Here is a 21,087-nt window from a genome sequence, read left to right as displayed (position 1 = left end):
CAAAGAGAAGGAATTGGTGGATGTTAAGTCTGGAGAAGGGTGTGTAGATAGCCTGGGTCACATTGAAATCCAAAAAGACGAGGTGTTGGGCGTCTTGAAAAATATTAAGGTAGATAAGTCCCCAGGGCCTAATGGGATCTACCCCAGAATACTGAAGGAGGCTAGAGAGGAAATTGCTGAGGCCTTGACAGAAATCTTTGGATCCTTACTGTCTTCAGGTGATGTCCCAGAGGACTGGAAAATAGCCAATGTTGTTCCTTTGTTTAAGAAGGGTAGCAAGGATAATCCAGGGAAGGGCCGGTGAAACTTACGTCAGTGGTAGGGAAATTATTGGAGAGAATTCTTTGAGACAGGATCTACTCCCATTTAGAAGCAAATGGACGTATTAGTGAGAGGCTGCATGGTTTTGTGAAGGGGAGGTTGTGTCTCACTAACTTGATAGAGTTTCTCGAAGAGGTCACAAAGATGATTGATACAGGTAAGGGAGTGGATGTTATCTATATGGACTTCAGTAAGGCCTTTGACAAGGTCCCTCATGGTAGACTGGTACAAAAGGTGAAGTCACACGGGATCAGGGGTGAGCTGGCAAGGTGGATACAGAACTGGCTAGGTCATAAAAGGCAGAGAGTAGCAATGGAACGGTGCTTTTCTAATTGGAGGGCTGTGACTAGTGGTGTTCTGCAGGGATCAGTGCTGGGCCCTTTGCTGTTCGAATTATATATAAATGATTTGGAGGAAAATGTAACTGGTCTGATTAGTAAGTTTGCAGACGACACGAAGGTTGGTGGAATTGCGGATAGCGATGAGGACTGTCAGAGGAAACAGCAGGATTTAGATCGTTTGGAGACTTGGGCGGAGAGATGGCAGGTCGAGTTTAATCCGGACAAATGTGAGGTAATGCATTTTGGAAGGTCTAATGCAGGTAGGGAATATACAGTGAATGGTAGAACCCTCAAGAGTATTGAAAGTCAGAGAGATCTAGGTGTACAGGTCCACAGGTCACTGACAAGGGGCAACACAGGTGGAGAAGGTAGTCAAGAAGGCATACGGCATGCTTGCCTTCATTGGCCGGGGCATTGAGTATAAGAATTGACAAGTCATGTTGCAGCAGTATAGAAACTTAGTTAGGCCACACTTGGAGTATAGTGTTCAATTCCGGTCGCCCCACTACCAGAAGGATGTGGAGGCTTTAGAGAGGGTGCAGAAGAGATTTACCAGGATGTTGCCTGGTATGGAGGGCATTAGCTATGAGGAGTAGTTGAATAAACACGGTTTGTTCTGACTGGAACAACGGAGGTTGAGGGGCGACCTGATAGAGGTCTACAAAATTATGAGGGGCATAGACAGGGTGGATAGTCAGAGGCTTTTCCCCAGGGTAGAGGGGTCAATTACTAGGGGGCATAGGTTTAAGGTGCGAGGGGAAAGGTTTAGAGTAGATGTACGAGGCACGTTTTCTACGCAGAGGGTAGTGGGTGCCTGGAACTCGCTACCGGAGGAGGTGGTGGAAGCAGGGACGATTGTGACGTTTAAGGGGCATCTTGACATATACATGAATAGGATGGGAATAGAGGGATACGAACCCAGGACGTGTAGAAGATTATAATTTAGTCGGGTAGCATGGTCGGCACGGGCTTGGCGGGCCTGTTCCTGTGCTGTACTTTTCTTTGTTCTTTGCTGTTCTTTGGATAAAAGCCAAAATCACTCTACACTGGTTGAAATGTAACAGTTTACAATTTTCCAAAATTCAATAGCCCACCCCAGTTGGACTTGATCCAATTCTTGGAGCTGTCAATTTTATATTGACCAGTAAAATTTACTCTAAGCAAAATGTTGACGTCATCAACTCATGATTTAACCCCATCCTGCCACCTGTTGTTTACTAGGATCCTGTGCGCATTATAAAATTGTTTTTCTGACATTCCCACCTTGCGTGTCGTAGCCAGTTGCTGCCTACCTCATTGTTCATCCAGGGACAGGATGCCAAAGTTGGTTCCTCTTTGCGCCATGGATTGTCTAAGACAGGATATTGGGGGCACTGATAAGAACTGTTTACTGAGCTGACCATGTTATTGCTGACCACACTACTTCTGTCAAATCCTGTTTGTCTCAAAAACATGGGCAAGTTAGCTAGCTTAAATCCCATCATGCATTGTGGCCACTGCTTGTAGCAAGAGTTTGAATGCTTATTGATAATAATAATAATCGCTTACTGTCACAAGTAGGCTTCAATGAAGTTACTATGAAAAGCCTCTAGTCGCCACGTTCTGGCGCCTGTTCGGGGAGGCCAGTACGGGAATTGAACCCGCGCTGCTGACCTTGTTCTGCATTACAAGCCAGCTCTTTTGCCCACTGTGCTAAACCAGCTGCTATATCCTTAAAAAGACATGTTTAATGGTTAATAATGATTACTGGGTATACTTTCTATGATTAATCTGAATCCTTAATAAACTAACTTATGTTGAACAATTCTAGTGTTATCCTAAATATTCAGTTTTAAGGGGTCTTATCTCAGGACACCCCCTTCACCCTCCAGCAGTGGAGGTCAGCTCTGAGGTTATGCAAGATCCATGAGGGCAGGTGGCCCTGTTACAACTTTGCAAATACAGATGCCCACTTCAAGCAGTCAAACGGCCTCTTCCCCTGGCTTTGAGACAGGAATATGATGGCATAACAATTGAGGGTAGAACTTCCACTGGGATTTATAATAATCTTTATTGTCACAAGTAGGCTTACATTAACACTGCAGTGAAGTTATTGTGAAAATTCCCTAGTCTCCACATTCCGCCGCCTGTTTGGGTACACAGAGGGAGAATTCAGAATGTCCAAATTACCTAACAGCAGGTCTTTTTTGGGACTTGTGGAAGGATTAAATGTTTTCAAGATAAAGATAGATAGTTTTTTGAAGAATAAAGGATTAAAGGGTTTTGATGTTCGGGCGGGAAAGTGGAGCTGAGTCCCCAAAAGATCAGCTATGATCTCATTGAATGGTGGAGCAGGCTCGAGGGGCCAGATGGCCTACGCCTGCTCCTAGTTCTTATGTTCTAATGAAACCGGAGCACCTGGAGGAAACCCACGCAGACACAGGGAGAACATCCAGACTCCACACAGATAGTGACCCAAGCTGTGAAGCTCAAAGCTAATTTCGAGGCAATGCCTTGGTTTTTGCTCAGGTGTATAGTGTGTCAGATGGAATGCAGTGGAACAAGGTTGTGCCATCCTGCCTGGTCCCTGTTTGTGGAGATCAATGCTAAAAAGCACCCGGCTGGGGTTTCCACGGTGAGGGGTTTTGATTCCAGGTGCAGGTTAGATCCGGCGAGTGCATATTCAAGTGTGGCATGGCACACTTAAATATGCAAATTTAGGCCCTGCCCTAGTGGGCGGTTCCAGATCGTGATGCCTCACAAGATCCCATTAGACCTTGCAAGGAGAGGCAAACCGGGTAAATCATTTAGCGGCTGTGTCTCGAGTCGGGTGTGACGTGGTTGTTGGATTGCGCCCATTGAATACAAAATCAGGGATCAAATGATGGAACTATATAAAATGCTGGTTAGGCCTTGGCTGTAGTTTTATGTACAATCCTGGTCACCGCATTATAGGAAGGACATAATTGTTCTGGAGACAGTGCAGAGGAGATTTACAAGAATGTTGCCAGGGCTTGAAAATTGCAGCTATGAGGAGAGATTGGTCATTCTCGGGTTGTTTTCTGTAGTAAAGAGGAGGTTAAGAGGTGAGCTCATCGAGGTGTAGAAAATGATGAAAGGCCTCAGACAGGGTAGACAGGAAAGACTTGTTACCCCCAGCTGAGGGGTCAATTACCAGGGGGCATGTGTAGAAAGATTATGGGGAAATTAGGAGAACTCTTTTCACCCAGAGGGTGGTGGGTGTCTGGAATTCACTGCCAAAGTTGGTGGTTGAGGCTGAAATGCTCAACTCATTTAAAAGGAACCTGGATGTGCTGGAGCCTGCAAGGGTATGGACCAGATGGTGGGAAATAGGATTAAATTGTGAGGCTGGTTTCTTTTTTATTTTGACCACTGATGACAGGGTAGGCTGGATGGTTTCTTTCTGCATCGTAACTTTTCTATGGTTTTATGCTCATACAAAGGCTTATTGTGAAATGCCCAATAAGTATCCCAATTGTTTAACTGGTACATATCTCAACTGGAAGGATACCGTCTTCAGTTTTCATACTGGAGAAGAGATAACGGCAGGAATTCTCCAACCGTTGAGATTCCCTTTTCCCGCAGGCAGCGCAGACCCAAGTGTGGTTTACCCAGCGGTGTGGGGTGGCGAGGGGTGGCTTCAATGGGAAATCTCAGCGGGAAGAGAGAATCCCGTTGCCAGCAAATGGCCTGCCACCAAGGAGTACACGGCTGGGGGACTGCAGAATCCCACCCAGCATGTTGTATCTGCTGTGAGCAAATAATAAGCGTATTCTTGGCAACATTGTATTTCGAGGTTAATGAGGGTGAATTTCTTTCCCAGGCCAACAACTCGCTGATGGTGTCGCAATCACCAATAGTGGCCAGCTTCAATGTAAATATATCGTGCACATCGTTGGTCCCAAGTCAGCAGCTGGCATCACAGCATCAGTACACAAGGCCCTTGAGGAATGCGAAAAGCGGAGCATCACTACGATTGCATTCCCAGCCATTGGGACAGGTAACATCATCCGATACGGGCAGCTCGGTCAGCTTAGTATACGATTTGTTTTTACCTTGCTTTGATTTTTCTGAGATTGACCGATGTATTTTTGGATTTTATTCAGGTAAAGGTGGAATCAGTTGTCTTACTGCCATCAACGCAGTCTTCAGTGGAATGGAGAATTATTTCCTGACTATTGTATCATCCAACATTAAAGCCATTTCCATTGTTGCATTTGAGTCATACGTTTATGATAGTTTTGCCGATGCTTTCGAGGCAAAGAAGTTGAATTCCGGTGTTGGCACAATGGTAATCTTTGCATCCCGGGGGGAGTTTCATTTTCACTGGGACCCTGTTTTCAGTAGGACACACAAACATGTGCAAACTAAAAACCTTCCATTTCAGCTATGCACTGCAGTTATTTCTGGAATGTTGGGACAGGAGTAGGCCAATCAGCTTCTTGAGCCCATTCCATGGATCTTGATTCACCTGCAGTGTAACTCCGTCTTGGCTCCATATCGTCGAATCATAGAAGCCCTACAGTGCAGAAGGCGGCCAATTGGTCCATTAAATCTGCACCGACCCTCCGAAAGAGCACCCTACCTAGGCCCACTCCCCTGCCCACTCCCCTGCCATATTCCCTATCACCTTTTGCTAGCAAAGATCTGTTGATCTCAGATTCAAAATTAATTGGGTTTGCACCTGATCACTTTTGTGGGAGACAATTCAGCATTTCTCCATACGTTCGCATGAACACGCTTTTCCTAAAATTTCCCTTGAATTGTCTGGCTCTGATAGAAATTTAATGTCCACTTGTTCTAGACTCTCGCTAGCAGAAACAGTTTCTTATTATCTCTCCTGTCAATTCCTTTTAATATCCTAAACACTTGAATCAAATCACTCCTGAACCTTCTTTCTTTGAGGAAATACAAACCTTGTTTATGTAATCTCTCCTCATAATCTATTGCTTAGAGCCCTAGTTGCAGTCTGGTAAACCTGTGTTGCACTTCTTCAAAGACCAATATATCTTTTTTACAATGCAGTGTTCATAACTCGGGATTGTAATCCAGGTGGGGTCACTTCTTTGAGGAATTTCAGCAAATTGTTTATTCCAGTATTAGTGGATTTAAGACTGCTTTCATTACATCCTTGGCTCCACACAATTTGCAATATGTCTTGTGCCCTCTCAAGTACAGAAAATATTTGTTGAATGGCTCTGCCATTTCCTGCCCCTCATTGTAATTTCTGCTGTCTCTCCCTTGAGGGTTAATAAATTGTAGCGCACAAAGACTCCGTGAGACGAATAGAGTGAAGTCGATGAGGCTTTATTAAGCGTGTCTGTTCCCCCGCAGCTCAATAGTAGAATGGCCTGCGGGGGAGGACTCCGGCTTCTTATACTCCGCCTTCAGGGCGGAGCTAGAGGTCAACGGCCAACCAGGACCCGGGATCTGTCAGCCAATGACATTAGTCCCACATGACCCCTAATACATACTACCACATCATGTTTGCTTCTTTTTCATTGACTTGCAAAAGCTCCTTTGATCTGTTTTTATACCTCTTGCCAGTTTAATACCAAAATCTATTTATCTTGATACATTTCTGGGTCATCTTTGCTCATGTTTAAATCCCACCCAATTCTCTGTCGGCACTCTGCTCTTTTTGGCAACCCGCTATGTTTCTCTGAAACTGTCTTTAACTTCTCTAGTTAGCTGCAGCTTTGCAACTTTCCCAGTGGGTTTTTACTCTTCAAAGGAACGTGCATGCATTGCAAATTTTGAAATATTTATTCAGATGTTTGCTATATTTAATCACCGCCATATCCTTTTATCTACCTCATTCGTGTCCAAAGGGTTAGGCGTGGGTACTGGATTACGGGGATGGGGTGGGGGATGTGACCTAGGTAGGTTGCTCTTTCCAAGGGTCTGCGCAGACTCAATGGGCCGAATGGCCTCCTTCTGCACTGTAGGGATTCTAAGTAAATTATTTTCAGCAAACCCATCCCTCAGAAATCAGTAATTGGCTTTGTTTGCATTTAAAGTCCCACCCGGATCATCCGGTTCCGCCGAAGGTCAGTGGGTTTTTGGTTTGGGCACTGAATGTCCCGCAGTAGGTCCCGCATTGGCAAGGCCGGAAAATCCCGGCCCAATTTTCAGACTTAACCACGTCGTTCTTAAACGTATCGTATTATCAAACTTCCCTTGTGGAATTTTTTGTTCCAAGATTACTAATTAACTCTATCTCATATCGTGAGCAGCACGGTAGCATAGTGGTTAGCACAGTTGCTTCACAGCTCCAGGGTCCCAGGATCGATACCTGGCTTGGGTCACTGCCTGTGTGGAGTCTGCACGTTCTCCCCGTGTGTGCGTGGGTTTCCTCCGGGCGCTCCGGTTTCCTCCCACAGTCCAAAGATGTGCAGGTTAGGTGGATTGGCCATGCTAAATTGTCCTTAGTGTCCAAAATTGCCCTTAGTGTTGGGTGGGGTAGCTGGGTTATGGGGATAGGGTGGAGGTGTGGACTTGGGTAGGGTACTCTTTCCAAGAGCCGGTGCAGACTTGATGGGCCGAATGGCCTCCTGCTGCACTGTAAATTCTATGATGATATGCCTGCTGCAGGCTCTAGCAGTGCCTGCAATTTCCTGGATAAGTACGGAATTAGGTGAACTGGAACAATGGATCACCACTCCTTTTTCCTCTTCCTTCCCTAGGCACTTGAAAGGAAAAGCTGCTCTTAAAAATTTAACTCTGTGTAGTGCAGATTTCTTTGCTAAACATGCAAATGCCCGCCCTGACTCTGAATTGATGTAAGAATGACAGGGTTAGAAAGTTGCCACATCATGGTCACAGAATCAAAGAAAAATACAGTGCAGAAAAGGTCCCTCAGCCCATCGATTCTGCACCGCTGCATGAAAGGCACCCGATCTGCCAAACCTAATCCCATTTACCAGCACTTGGCTCTTAGCTTCAAATGTTAAGACGTGCCAAGGGCTCACCCAGGTACTTTATAAACGATGTGAGGCAACCCGCCTCTACCACCCTCCCAGGCAGTGCATTCCAGACCGTCACCACCCTCTGGGTAAAAAGGTTTTTCCTCAAATCCCCCCTCAACCTCCTGCTCTTCACCTTGAATTTGTGCCCCTCATGACTGACTCTTCAACTAAGAGGAACAGCTGATCCCTATCCACCCTGTCCATGCCCCTCACAATCCCGTTCAGGTCGCCCCTCAGTCTTCTCTGCTCCAGTGAACACAGCCCAAACCTATCCAACCTCTCTTTATAACTTAAATGTTCCATCCCAGGCAACATCCTGGTGAATCTCTTCTGCACCTCCTCCAGTGCAATCACATCCTTCCTACAATGTGGTGACCAGAACTGCACACAGCACTGTCAAGTCTGATAATTTGTTATGTACCTACTCAGCAGAAATACAAATTTTATTCATGGTACCATATACGGTAATGATTGGTTAAAGAGCAAGATCAAAATAAAGAATGAGACAATATTTGTACAATAGAAGGCACCAATTTTATTTTAGTGTGTAATGTTTTTGATTTCATACTGAAAGTCATTCAAACTTTTGATAAAATGAACATTTGTCACAGTTCCAGTCACTTTTTCTATCTCCAGGAAGTGTTTGTTAATCCCAAACAGTTTGCAGTCACTCTGAAACTGTTTTGGAATTCTTGACGTCTCAAAGAAATTAATTCAGTTATTGAAATATAATGATACTGAATTCTCTCAATATCACAGAGCAGGATGCTTTAAAAATGTCTGTTTTGTTAAGTCATTCAAGAAATTATAATTAAATTATCTCTTTCTTTTCTTCAAATTTGAACATTTTAGGGGACAGCACAGATGACACAACATATTTATACTCAAACAGGTAATGGTCACCTCCATCCTTCCCTGTAAAATGATTCTCTTTATTCTTACAACAAACCTGTACCTAGACCTTGAGATCATTCTGTAGCGATAAAATGTAAACTTCATATTTAGTTTTGCTCACTGAGCTATTGATGTACCCGCACCAAATGGACTGCAGCGGTTCAGGAAGGTGGCTCCTTATCGCCTTCTCAAGGTCAATTAGGGATGGGCAGTAAAACTGCTGGCCTAGTCAATGACACCCAGGACCCATGAACGAATTTTTAAAACGTTTTCGTGAATCGCATTTGTTTAAACACATATAGATGCTCACTGAAGTCCTCCAATGTATATTATTACATTATTGTACTGAATTTCCTGTCTCAACAATGGACATGCACTAATCCATAGAACAGAAAGAGTGCGGACTACTCCAGATTTTTCACAAGACTACTGTAATTTGGGCTGGATTCTCTGGTGCCCCAGCCATGTGTTTCTCGGCACAGTTCATCAGTGATGGAATTTTCTACTCCCACTCCATGTCAGTGGGATTTCCCATTGAAGCCACCCCACACCGCCAGGAAACCCGCATGCGGGGTTGCGCTGCCAGCGGGAAAGGGAATCTCCGGCCATTGTATTCACTTTAGTATTCACTTTTGAAAGCGATTTTATGGACGTAGGGCAATAATATGCTTTGCGCTTCCTGACATGAACTGATAGTATTTATGACGCTAAGTAAGATCAAATCTCTGTGTTACTCTCCAGCTCAAAAGGGAGGGCTGTTGCCTACACAGCTGAGAATCCGTAATGTTATTGTGGAGGTGCAACAAGGAAACATAACGCTGCAAAGTGTGAAAGGAATCGTGAATTCCACAAATACGACCCTGGATCTTAATTCTGGTAAGTTAACATTTGTTTGCATTTCACCCCTTAGACCTTTGAATTTCATTTGTTAGTTCAGGAATATGCAAACATATATGAAATTTCACACTTCCTTTAAGACTCTGGGATCCAAAGGAATTTTAAAAAAAATAAAAGGAAATTGGAGTTTCCTTTTATTGGGTAGAGTTTTAATTTGAATCTATAAAACCTGTTTCTTTTGAAACTCCTGAAAATTGAAATACTTGAAAGTTCGGCTTAATATTGATCACAATGAGCCATAATACATAATCAAAACGTGCATTGTGGAGCATTATACTTAGCCAGTGAAAGAATTTGGGATAACTTAGAGAGATCAGGGTCTGGAATCTCCGTTTCAGCTGCTAAGTGCCGGCTCGAATGGAGAATTTGCGGGCGTTTTACGACGCACAAATCGGCGCTAAACCCTCACCGATCCCAGAACCAGTGAGAGGCTAGCAGCGGCGCCAGGAGAAACACCCGGCTCCCGCACTGAAAACAGCCGTAGAATGGTCGGGTCCCAGGCCGTGCATGTACATGGCGACAACCTGCAGCGGTCGCGCTGTACAACATGGTGCCGGCTGTGCGCGGACCCAACCTGCCATCCACGACCCCACAGGCCACTCCCTAGCCAACCCCCACCAGTCCCCCCAGCCCACGTGGAAGGCCCGCCCTCCCCTGGCCAGCGGCACAGATCACGGCCAAGTGTGGCGGCGCTGGACACAGTCCACAGTCACCACACCGGGTTCCCGACCGCTGAGACCACACATGTCCTGCGCAGTCGGGGACTCAGCCCATCGGGGGTGGAGCATCGCGGGAGGGCCGGCCGATGACGCACAAACGGTATTAAAATGGTGCGCGCCGTGCGACGCGATGACGCCATTTCGGAGGGAGCGGAGCATAGCTGACTGGCGACAAATCGTCACCGGCCCTAATTTGGGTGTTGGAGCCCATTCTCCGCCTGATCGCCGGTTCCGATATCGGCGTTGGGCAACGGAGAATCCCGACCCATAGATCGCATAGATAACTTGGTGTTTTTTGTTAAGCAGCAATGAACAGGTAATAATTTCCTTAACCATTGTCAGATGTCATCTTGTCAGTATTCAATAAGAAAAATAGAAATTTTCACTAGAATTTGTGGCTGTCAGTATGAAACTTAATAACTGTTGCAATTGCCACATTGAGATAAGATGGATGGCCCCTTCCTGATACAATTATATTAACGGACTTAATTTGGCTATTAGTGGTACTGCACTTGTGAAAATGTCAATATTTAGAAATTAAGTAGAGGGTTGGAGTGATTGAACAGTTTATCAGAACAAAAATACTGAGATTTCTGATCAGAAATGAAGCTAAATGGGGTTGTTGGGAAAGCTCTCTCTGGCTATTTGTTACATTTTCTTTTAAAACCTACCTTTATAATTTTCTTTTACAACATTTATCCTTGTGATCCCATTTTAAAACATTTCACGTGATGTTGGCATTGCTGGCAAGGCCAGCATTTACTGTCCCATTGCTAATTGAATCATGGAATCATAGAATCCCTACAGTGCAGAAGAAGGCCATTCGGCGCATCGAGTCTGCACTGACCCTCTGAAAGAGCATCCTACAATAGACCTGCCCCCTCGCCCCCCTCAGTAACCCGACCCGCACAACTTTTGGTCACTAAGGGGCAATTTTACCTTGAACAATCCACCAAACCTGCACATCTTTGGACTGTGGGAGGAAACCCACGCAGACACGGGGAGGACACCCACGCAGACACGGGGAGGAAACCCAGACAGACAGTCACCCAAGGCAGGAGTTGAACCCAGGTCCCTGGCACTGTGAGGCAGCGGTGCAAACCATTGTGCCACCGTGTCTCACTAGACCATTTCAACAACATTTCTTTGGTCCGGGTTTCATGTAGGCCAGACTGGGCAAAGACATTAGTGAACCAGATGGGTTTTTACAACAATCAATGATAGTTTCATGATCACCAACCATTACTAACACTAGGTTTCAATTCCAGATATTATTAATTGAATTTAAATTCCACGAGCTGCCATGGTTGCGTTTGAACTCAGGTCCCCAGGGCATTCGCCTCGGCCTCTGGGTTACTAGTCCGGTGAACTTACCACTTTGCCACCGTCTTCCCACACAGTTTATCACCTGTGGCTGAGGTGATACCACCATAAACTGGATAGCAGGGGATAGGTACTTGACTATCCTGGAGATGACACTTTCAGTATCCCAGGCTTCATTTTGGGGAAGTTCCTATGTTTTGGGGGAACATCCTCACCTCTCCTCGGGCTAAAATTAGAAACTCAGTGGAGTTTCCAAGTGAAATCATGCCAGCTTCTATTTCTTGCTTACATTTCTTTGGAGTAACAACACATTCAATAAGTGCATAAGTGAAAAGGCTGCATGTTTTGAGGTTTTTTTCCCGAATTTTAGAGTACCCAATTCATTTTTTCCAATTAAGGAGCAATTTAGCGTGGCCAATCCACCTACCCTACACATAAGACCATAAGACATAGGAGCAGAATTAGGCCACTCGGCCCATCGAGTCTGCTCCGCCATTCAATCATGGCTAATATTTTCTCATCCCTATTCTCCTGCCTTCTCTCCATAACCCCTGATCCCCTTATTAATCATAAACCTATCTATCTCTGTCTTAAAGACACTCAGTGAATTGGCCTCCACAGCCTTCTGTGGCAAAGAGTTCCACAGATTCACCACCCTCTGGCTGAAGAAATTCCTCCTCATCTCTGTTTCAAAAGATCGCCCCTTTAGTCTGAGATGGTGTCCTCTGGTTCTAGTTTTTCCTACAAGTGGAAACATCCTCTCCACGTCCACTCTATCCAGGCCTCACAGTATTTTGCAAGTTTCAATAAGATCCCCTCTCATCCTTCTAAACTCCAACGAGTACAGACCCAGAGTCCTCAAATGTTCCTCATATGACAAGTTCTTCATTCCAGAGATCATTCTTGTGAACCTCCTCTGGACCCTTTCCAAGGCCAGCACATTCTTCCTTAGATACGGGTTGTATACACATCTTTGGATTATGGGGACGAAACCCACGCAAACACGGGGAGAATATGCAAACTCCACACGGACAGTGAGCCAGAGCCGGGATCGAACCTGGGACCTCGGTGCCGCGAGGCAGCTGTGCTAACCACTGTGCCACCGTGCTGCCCCACGTTTTGAGGTTTGACGCTGGATGGGCAAAGAACTTGCACAAAGTTACTTATCATAACCAAAAATGAATTACCAAGCCACAATTTTTGTTGTGTGGTTGTTTTTCTAGGGGTCTCTGGGGCAATATTTGCAGCAGCTGGCAGTACTGTCACAGATGAGTGCAAGAAGCTGGGTAAGTTACAGATATATATATATATAGATGTATATCATATTTTTTTAAACTCGAGTACTAGAGATTTCAGTAGTTTTGAGACATATTAATTTATATCAACAATCTCCAATATCTCACAAACTGTAGTAATGACTCACAAACCATAGCACTACTGCAGATATCTTTCTGGCCTCTCATGATCCAATGCCTTTTCAACTCTCTATGGCTTTACTAAACAGTATTTGTTCATTTTCCCAATTTCCTCTGCTCTGCTTAACTCCAGACGTCTTGGAAACTTCTTTTAATTTTCTTGTCCCCTTAACGAGATGGACTTTAAGTTTCTGGCATCTTTTTTCTTAACTATTTCTCCATAGTATGGCTTTTCTTCCAGCAAGGCTGAGATAGATGTTTCCTCCTTAGCCTTCTATAAACAATTGCTTCTGGCAAAGCTGTGAGAGCTTTTCACTCCCCTGTGACCTATCTCCAACAGCTCTGGTTTCCAATTGAAACAAAGAGCAAAGGAAAGCCCCTTCATCCGGGAAGTGGCCTCCTGTTGCTTAGCAATTACTTACTTCTATTTATTCTTCACGCCAGGGCCCTTTCTAAGCACAATAGAAACATGGTTGGAAGTTAACCAACCCCCACACGTACAAAAACCTTTGTCCAGCATGAATCTAACTATAGGTTTTCCCCTTCCAGGCATAGAAACATTAAATTGAACCCACTTAAAACTATACCTTATTTCTAATGTTCACTAATATAAATATTAATCCCTTAAAACTACCTTTTTATTTCCTTACATAAATGGTTGCCTTGTTTTGATTACTGATAATTCATGACTGAAACGACAGCCATACTAAATATGCAGTAAGTGGGGGATAGTTGCATGCAAATAATGTGCGTAAAATCAATCCCTGTCATTTATACCAGTGCAGGCTCCAGACATGATCAATGGGAGAATTTCCATTGTCGCCCTTAAAAGTGGTGTCACCACATACAGCCTTAATTATATCAAGCATTCGAAGCTGCTTGGTGACTTATTTTTCTAATGAAATATTTGTTCATAATAAAGAACAAAGAAATGTACAGCACAGGAACAGGCCCTTCGGCCCTCCAAGCCCGTGCCGACCATGCTGCCTGACTAAACTACAATCTTCTACACTTCCTGGGTCTGTATCCTTCTATTCCCATCCTATTCATGTATTTGTCAAGATGCCCCTTAAATGTCCCTATCGTCCCTGCTTCCACCACCTCCTCCGGTCGCGAATTCCAGGCACCCACTACCCTCTGCGTAAAAAACTTGCCTCGTACACCTACTCTAAACCTTGCCCCTCTCACCTTAAACCTATGCCCCCTAGTAATTGACCCCTCTACCCTGGGGAAAAGCCTCTGACTATCCACTCTGTCTATGCCCCTCATAATTTTGTATACCTCTATCAGGTCTCCCCTCAACCTCCTTCGTTCCAGTGAGAACAAACCGAGTTTATTCAACCGCTCCTCATAGCTAATGCCCTCCATACCAGGCAACATTCTGGTAAATCTCTTCTGCACACTCTCTAAAGCCTCCACATCCTTCTGGTAGTGTGGCGACCAGAATTGAACACTATACTCCAAGTGTGGCCTAACTAAGGTTCTATACAGCTGCAACATGACTTGCCAATTCTTATACTCAATGCCCCGGCCAATGAAGGCAAGCATGCCGTATGCCTTCTTGACTACCTTCTCCACCTGTGTTGCCCCTTTCAATGACCTGTGGACCTGTACTCCTAGATCTCTTTGACTTTCAATACTCTTGAGGGTTCTACCATTCACTGTATATTCCCTACCTGCATTAGACCTTCCAAAATGCATTACCTCACATTTGTCCGGATTAAACTCCATCTGCCATCTCTCCGCCCAAGTCTCCAGACAATCTAAATCCTGCTGTATCCTCAGACAGTCCTCATCGCTATCCGCAATTCCACCAACCTTTGTGTCGTCTGCAAACTTACTAATCAGACCAGTTACATTTTCCTCCAAATCATTTATATATACTACAAAGAGCAAAGGTCCCAGCACTGATCCCTGTGGAACACCACTGGTCACAGCCCTCCAATTAGAAAAGCATCCCTCCATTGCTACTCTCTGCCTTCTATGGCCTAGCCAGTTCTGTATCCACCTTGCCAGCTCACCCCTGATCCCGTGTGACTTCACCTTTTGTACTAGTCTACCATGAGGGACCTTGTCAAAGGCCTTACTGAAGTCCATATAGACAACATCCACTGCCCTACCTGCATCAATCATCTTAGTGACCTCCTCGAAAAACTCTATCAAGTTAGTGAGACACGACCTCCCCTTCACAAAACCGTGCTGCCTCTCACTAATACGTCCATTTGCTTCCAAATGGGAGTAGATCCTGTCTCGAAGAATTCTCTCCAGTAATTTCCCTACCACTGAAGTAAGGCTCACCTGTAGTTCCCGGGATTATCCTTGCTACCCTTCTTAAACAGAGGAACAACATTGGCTATTCTCCAGTCCTCCGGGACATCCCCTGAAGACAGCGAGGATCCAAAGATTTCTGTCAAGGCCTCAGCAATTTCCTCTCCAGCCTCCTTCAGTATACTGGGGTAGATCCCATCAGGCCCTGGGGACTTATCTACCTTAATATATTTTAAGACTCCCAACACCTCGTCTTTTTGGATCACAATGTGACCCAGGCTATCTACACCCCCTTCTCCAGACTCAACATCTACCAATTCCTTCTCTTTGGTGAATACTGATGCAAAGTATTCATTTAGTACCTCGCCCATTTCCTCTGGCTCCACACATAGATTCCCTTGCCTAGCCTATCCTTCAGTGGGCCAACCCTTTCCCTGGCTACCCTCTTGCTTTTTATGTACGTGTAAAAAGCCTTGGGATTTTCCTTAACCCTATTTGCCAATGACTTTTCGTGACCACTTCTAGCCCTCCTGACTCCTTGCTTAAGTTCCTTCCTACTTTCCTTATATTCCACGCAGGCTTGTCCCCAGCCTTTTAGCCCTGACAAATGCCTCCTTTTTCTTTTTGACGAGGCCTACAATATCACTCGTCATCCAAGGTTCCCGAAAATTGCCGTATTTATCCTTCTTCCTCACAGGAACATGCCGGTCCTGTATTCCTTTCAACTGCCACTTGAAAGCCTCCCACATGTCAGATGTTGATTTGCCCTCAAACATCCGCCCCCAATCTATGTTCTTCAGTTAATCAAGTGTGTTTTTATATACTTAAAGCAAATAATTATTTTCTGACCATGTGGCTGTAGAAGCTGTTTAAATTCATTCATGTTATTAAGCTTTCATAAGCAGAGAAAATAAATATAACTTTTATTTCACTTTATGTCCATGATTTCTTCAGGTTCTCAGCCAAGTGATGGTGTTGTAGTTACTGGAAGTGGAAATCTTACCTGCGATTACATCATTCACATGGTCGGCCAAACTAATCCTGCTCTGATAACAGCCTCGGTGGAAAAAGTATTGCAGGAATGTGAAAAAAATCAGATTACCACAGTGTCTTTCCCTGCTCTAGGAACAGGTAACTGCAATCAGAACAGCAAGATGCTCATCTCAGAGTCATAGAGGTTTACAGCACAAAAATAGGTCCTTTGGTCCATTGTTCCCAGGGAGCGCCACCACCTGGAAGTTCCCAGCCAAACCATACACCATCCTGAAGTGGCCGCAATCTTGAGAGCACCCTCGCCACCCGTGGGATCAGCGGCGCGGGCATAGAATCTCACAACAATCGAGAAAGACGATTCTCACCAGCGAGATCCCTTTCCCTAATTTTCCCCGCCTTTCGCTGGGGCATCACGCCGTTCACATCCACAAGGGCTTGAACCTCATTTGAATACATTTCAATTCATTTAAATGTCATTCGCGCCCCCTCCCTCCCCCTCCACCATATGATGCACCTCCTGAGACCTTTAAACCTCGCTGATGTGAAATCACGCTGACAAGGTTTACAACAGGTAGGGCCAGGCGTGAGGCTGTCGAGGGGATCTCTCCGGGTTGGGGGGGGGGGGGGGGTGCAGAGGTAAGTATAGACCCTGAGGAAGTATGGCACAGGTTGGCATTACCAGGTTGCCAATGCCTGGCAGTGCCAGGAGGCGATGTCAGGGGAGGGCCCTAATGGGAGCCCCATTGGGGGTGGGGGGGGTGGAAAGAGAGTTGCTTCCATGTGGGGTGCCTAGGGGGGGAGGGGGGTGGTTGGTGAGGGTGTGTGGAGGAGTATGACCGCGATGAATGTTAAGGAAGGAATGCCAGGAGTCAGCTTTAGAGGGTTGTGGGTGCCAGGAGTGAACATCGGTGGTGGAGGGAGGGGTGTGTGTGGCAAGGGTGAATGTCGGGGGGGGGGGCAGGTGTGAAAGTTGGGAGAGGGGTGGGGGCAAACGCTGCCCGAGACCTTTGCGATGTGTCCTGAAAAGTAATGTGAGAAGGAAGAGCAGTAAGAAATCCCAGGATTGCTTGTAGCCTGGTCCCCATTACAGTGATGGTCGGGGCGCCATTTAAGGATGGTGCCCCGATCTGTGGGGAGCTGGTTCCCAGTTCTAAGAGCCTCGCCCGTCTAGAGTGATGGCATAAACCACGCCTACTCACTTGCTTTTGGCAAAATGGCTCAAGATCGGTAGCGAAAACTGGTCTGTTCAATTGAAGAGTGCCATGTCAGTCTTCAGTGAGATTCCAGCACTTTGCCAACTTCTCGTAAGATTCCCCGCTAGATCGCCGTTCCTTCACTGTCACTGGGTCAAAATCCTGGAACTCCCTTCCTAACAACACTCTTGATGTACTTACACCACATGGAACCTGCAGCGGTTCAAGATGGCAGCTCACCATCACCATCTTCTCAAGGGCAATTACAGATTGTCAGTAAATGCTGACCTAGCCAGCGATATCCACATCCCAAGAATGAATAAAGAAAATCACCTGGTGTTCAGCTTTAGTGTTGCCACAGTCAATAATAATTTGTTTCTTGCCCAATACATACACACTTACTGCAGCTGCTGTCAATAACAATTGTGTTTAAACACTCAGACAAATTTTCACAGCCCTAACTCAGAGGCAGACGAATCTTTGTATCCTCACAACCTTGGCTGTGATTAACGAACTGAACAGAGACAGGAGATGAATGTGGAGGCCAGGTGGTCTGTATGCCTCGATCCTTTGATAGAGTCTGATTGCCTAACCTCCTCGGTATCTTCAGTTTCCATATTAGGACATTTTGTCGATATATCGCACTGGATAAAGTGTAGCATATTGACACCGCACAAGTCATGAGCTCCTTGCCTGGTAATCACTGCTCAATGCTCACTAATAAATGGTTAGAAGAGGTTCCAAATTATGTCTCATTGAGAGTGAAAGCATCCAGTAATTTGACTTACATAACTGTCGGCTTATAGGGCAAGATTTTCAAAGTGGATTCGAGCACCCAACACCCCCGATAAATACCAAATGCTGATACTGTCTCACCACTGTATTACACATGCATAATTATTCGTAAATATAAATTCCTTAATTTGGTAGGATACAAGCTTGGCACCCAATGATTCCAGGAAAAGGGAGCTGCCTGCTTGATCCTAGTGGCAAAGGCAGTCATCAGCCATGTTGGGTCCTGCCACTTCCTTGCTGAAGAGAATAGGCAGCATATCAGAAGATCACAGCAAATAAATGGTTGGGAATGAGGAAGCAGGACTAGATGTGCATGTTCGGGTGCAATTACCGAAGGACAAAATAACTTTCAATGTCACTAGAGGAACTTACCTTTGGCTCGGGGTGAACCAACAGCTCCAGATTACATGCAGCAGATTGTTCGGGTTCACCATAATCAGCTTTAAAAACCACATTCCACAATGCTCCATTTCTTTAACAGGGGCTTTATACGAACATAAGAACTAGGAGCAGGAGTAGGCCATCTGGCCCCTCGAGCTTGCTCCGCCATTCAATGAGATCATGGCTAATCTTTTGTGGACCCAGCTCCATTTTCCAGCCCAAACACCATAACCATTAATCCCTTTACTCTTCAAAAACTATCTATCTTTATCTTAAAAACATTTAATGAAGGAGCCTCAACTGCTTCACTGGGCAAGGAATTCCATAGATTCACAAACCTTTGGGTGAAGAAGTTACTCCTGAACTCAGTCCTAAATCTACTTCCCCTTATTTTGAGGCTATGCCCCCTAGTTCTGCTTTCACCCACCAGTGGAAACAACCTGCCCGCATCTATCCTATCTATTCCCTTCATAATTTTATATGTTTCTATAAGATCCCCCCTCATCCTTCTAAATTCCAACGCGTACAGTCCCAGTCTACTCAACCTCTCCTTGTAATCCAACCCCTTCAGCTCTGGGATTAACCTAGTGAATCTCCTCTGCACACCCTCCAGTGCCAGTACGTCCTTTCTCAAGTAAGGAGACCAAAACTGAACACAATACTCCAGGTGTGGCCTCACTAGCACCTTATACAATTGCAGCATAACCTCCCGAGTCTTAAATAGGTCATTAAATGGTGACAGACCAGTTCCTACACTCAACCCCACCAGCCATTTCAAACTGTCCCAGAGGTGTCAGAATCCTGAGAAGACAGATATTTTCAAATCGCACCCTCACCAGTGTGGTGATATGCATCACTGTAAATACACAAGGGGTTAATGTGGATACACTAGGACTAAGTAAACACTAGAGGGAGCACCAGAGACATCATGACATGCAGACATACAGCTAATGAACACTTAGAATAGGACATGACCAATGGGCAGTCAAGACGCCCAGGGGTGACACTACCACAAGGGGGCAACCCATATAAAAGGATAGGGCACACATGCTCTTCCTCTTTTCCACAGGTGACACTCTGAGAGACAGGGGCAGATCGGAAGCATCACACCCACCACATGGATTAGAGCAGACTGGTTAGTTAGATTGAGTTACTATAGCAAGATCAGCAGGAGAGTCAAACTCAAGTAGGAGAATTGTTAACTGTTCAATAAATGTGTTAAACCTATCTCCAAGTCTGAACCTTCCTTTGTCAGAGTATACATAAAGGAAGCAGCTTATGCTACATGAAGAAGCATAACACAACAACCAGCTCCTGACCACTTGAGCATTTGACGTCCAGCCAGTTGATGCTACCTGGACTTGTTAATAGAGCTGCCCATCCCACACAAAATTATAAATATAAATATAGTACAGGATACAGTTTGGCAAGTGATCTCAATTTGATGAATGCACTGTTTATCCTGTAAGTCAAATGAGTAAATAATTACTGCAATTAATGTTTAACATGTTTAAATGCAATCAATCTGCATACCATAATAATAAATAGACGAACGAGCTTTCAAATTAGTACCGCATTGCATGTGATACTGGTGATAAAAGTCAATCATTTGAACAACGGTATGTCGAATAGTGATTTAGATCCTTTCTGGTTTCATTTTAATTTAATTTTGCTACAACATTGTCTTTCTGCAGGTTTGGGAGGAATGAAACCACAGGACGCTATTGAAAGCATGTTGATTGGATTTGGAAATCATTTATCACAAAATAAACAATCAGCTATCAGACTAATCTACATTGTTGCCTTTGAATGTAAAGTGTACGATGTTTTTTATGATGTCATCCACCAAAAATCACAACAGGTAAGAGGAGCTAGAACATTTTACAGCATTATAATGAAACCAGGCAATGCAACATTTAAAATGAAGTTTGGAAAACATGCACATTCCTTTCCTGCCCCTCACTGGTAAGAATCTACGCCCCACCACAAATAAGTCATTTGGACTCAATCTGGTATTTTAACCTAATGTGATGAATATAGTAATTTCAGAGATATTGTATCATATGTATTTGGTGTAGTAAGGAGTAAAAGCCTGGGTTAGTGTGTGTATGACTCCTGCAGCCATGTTTTTAAAATCCTGGTTTGTAAGGCAGCCAGGCTTTGTGGCTACAAGGGGTGCAATTAAAGTATCGTAAAAGTTTGGGCTAATGGATTTTTATTTATATTAAGAGGGTTCCCTGGGGAGTAGTTAATTGGAGACACTGTGTTCAGCTCAACAAGGTGATGCAGTTAATGGGAAGAGCCATAGGTTGAAGTAGTCGGGTATTGAGGTTCGGTTTTAGTTTTTTTTTGGACGGAAGGTGAGTTGCGAAGATTTCTGAAGAAATGCAGCCCGAGATTCTGCATTGTTCTGACAGGGTGTCAGGTCTCTTTCTTCAAAGCAGTCTCAAAAGATCTCTCTTTCTCAAAGTGGAGTATTCAAAACATCTCTATACAGCAAGTATCCCTGAGTTTAACGGTATTTAAAAGTGGACTGGGATCTGAGATGGTTTTGTTGTTTGAGTAGAAGTAAAGATAGC

General features: G+C 44.8%; 1 protein-coding gene across 1 annotated transcript in view; it reads left to right on the top strand.

The window, feature by feature from the left end:
• LOC140387839 (protein mono-ADP-ribosyltransferase PARP14-like) overlaps positions 1-21,087 on the top strand; it is a 209,652-nt gene that overhangs the window by 128,111 nt on the left and 60,454 nt on the right. The window contains 7 exon segments of the mRNA XM_072471037.1: positions 4,486-4,662; positions 4,769-4,953; positions 8,483-8,522; positions 9,266-9,400; positions 12,687-12,749; positions 16,101-16,277; positions 20,203-20,369. Coding sequence (XP_072327138.1) covers positions 4,486-4,662; positions 4,769-4,953; positions 8,483-8,522; positions 9,266-9,400; positions 12,687-12,749; positions 16,101-16,277; positions 20,203-20,369 — 944 coding nt within the window.

This window comes from Scyliorhinus torazame, chromosome 2 (genome assembly GCF_047496885.1).
Source record: "Scyliorhinus torazame isolate Kashiwa2021f chromosome 2, sScyTor2.1, whole genome shotgun sequence".
NCBI classification, from domain to species: domain Eukaryota; kingdom Metazoa; phylum Chordata; class Chondrichthyes; order Carcharhiniformes; family Scyliorhinidae; genus Scyliorhinus; species Scyliorhinus torazame.
Note: the sequence above shows the minus strand (reverse complement) of the source record. Positions and strands in the feature narration are given on the sequence as shown.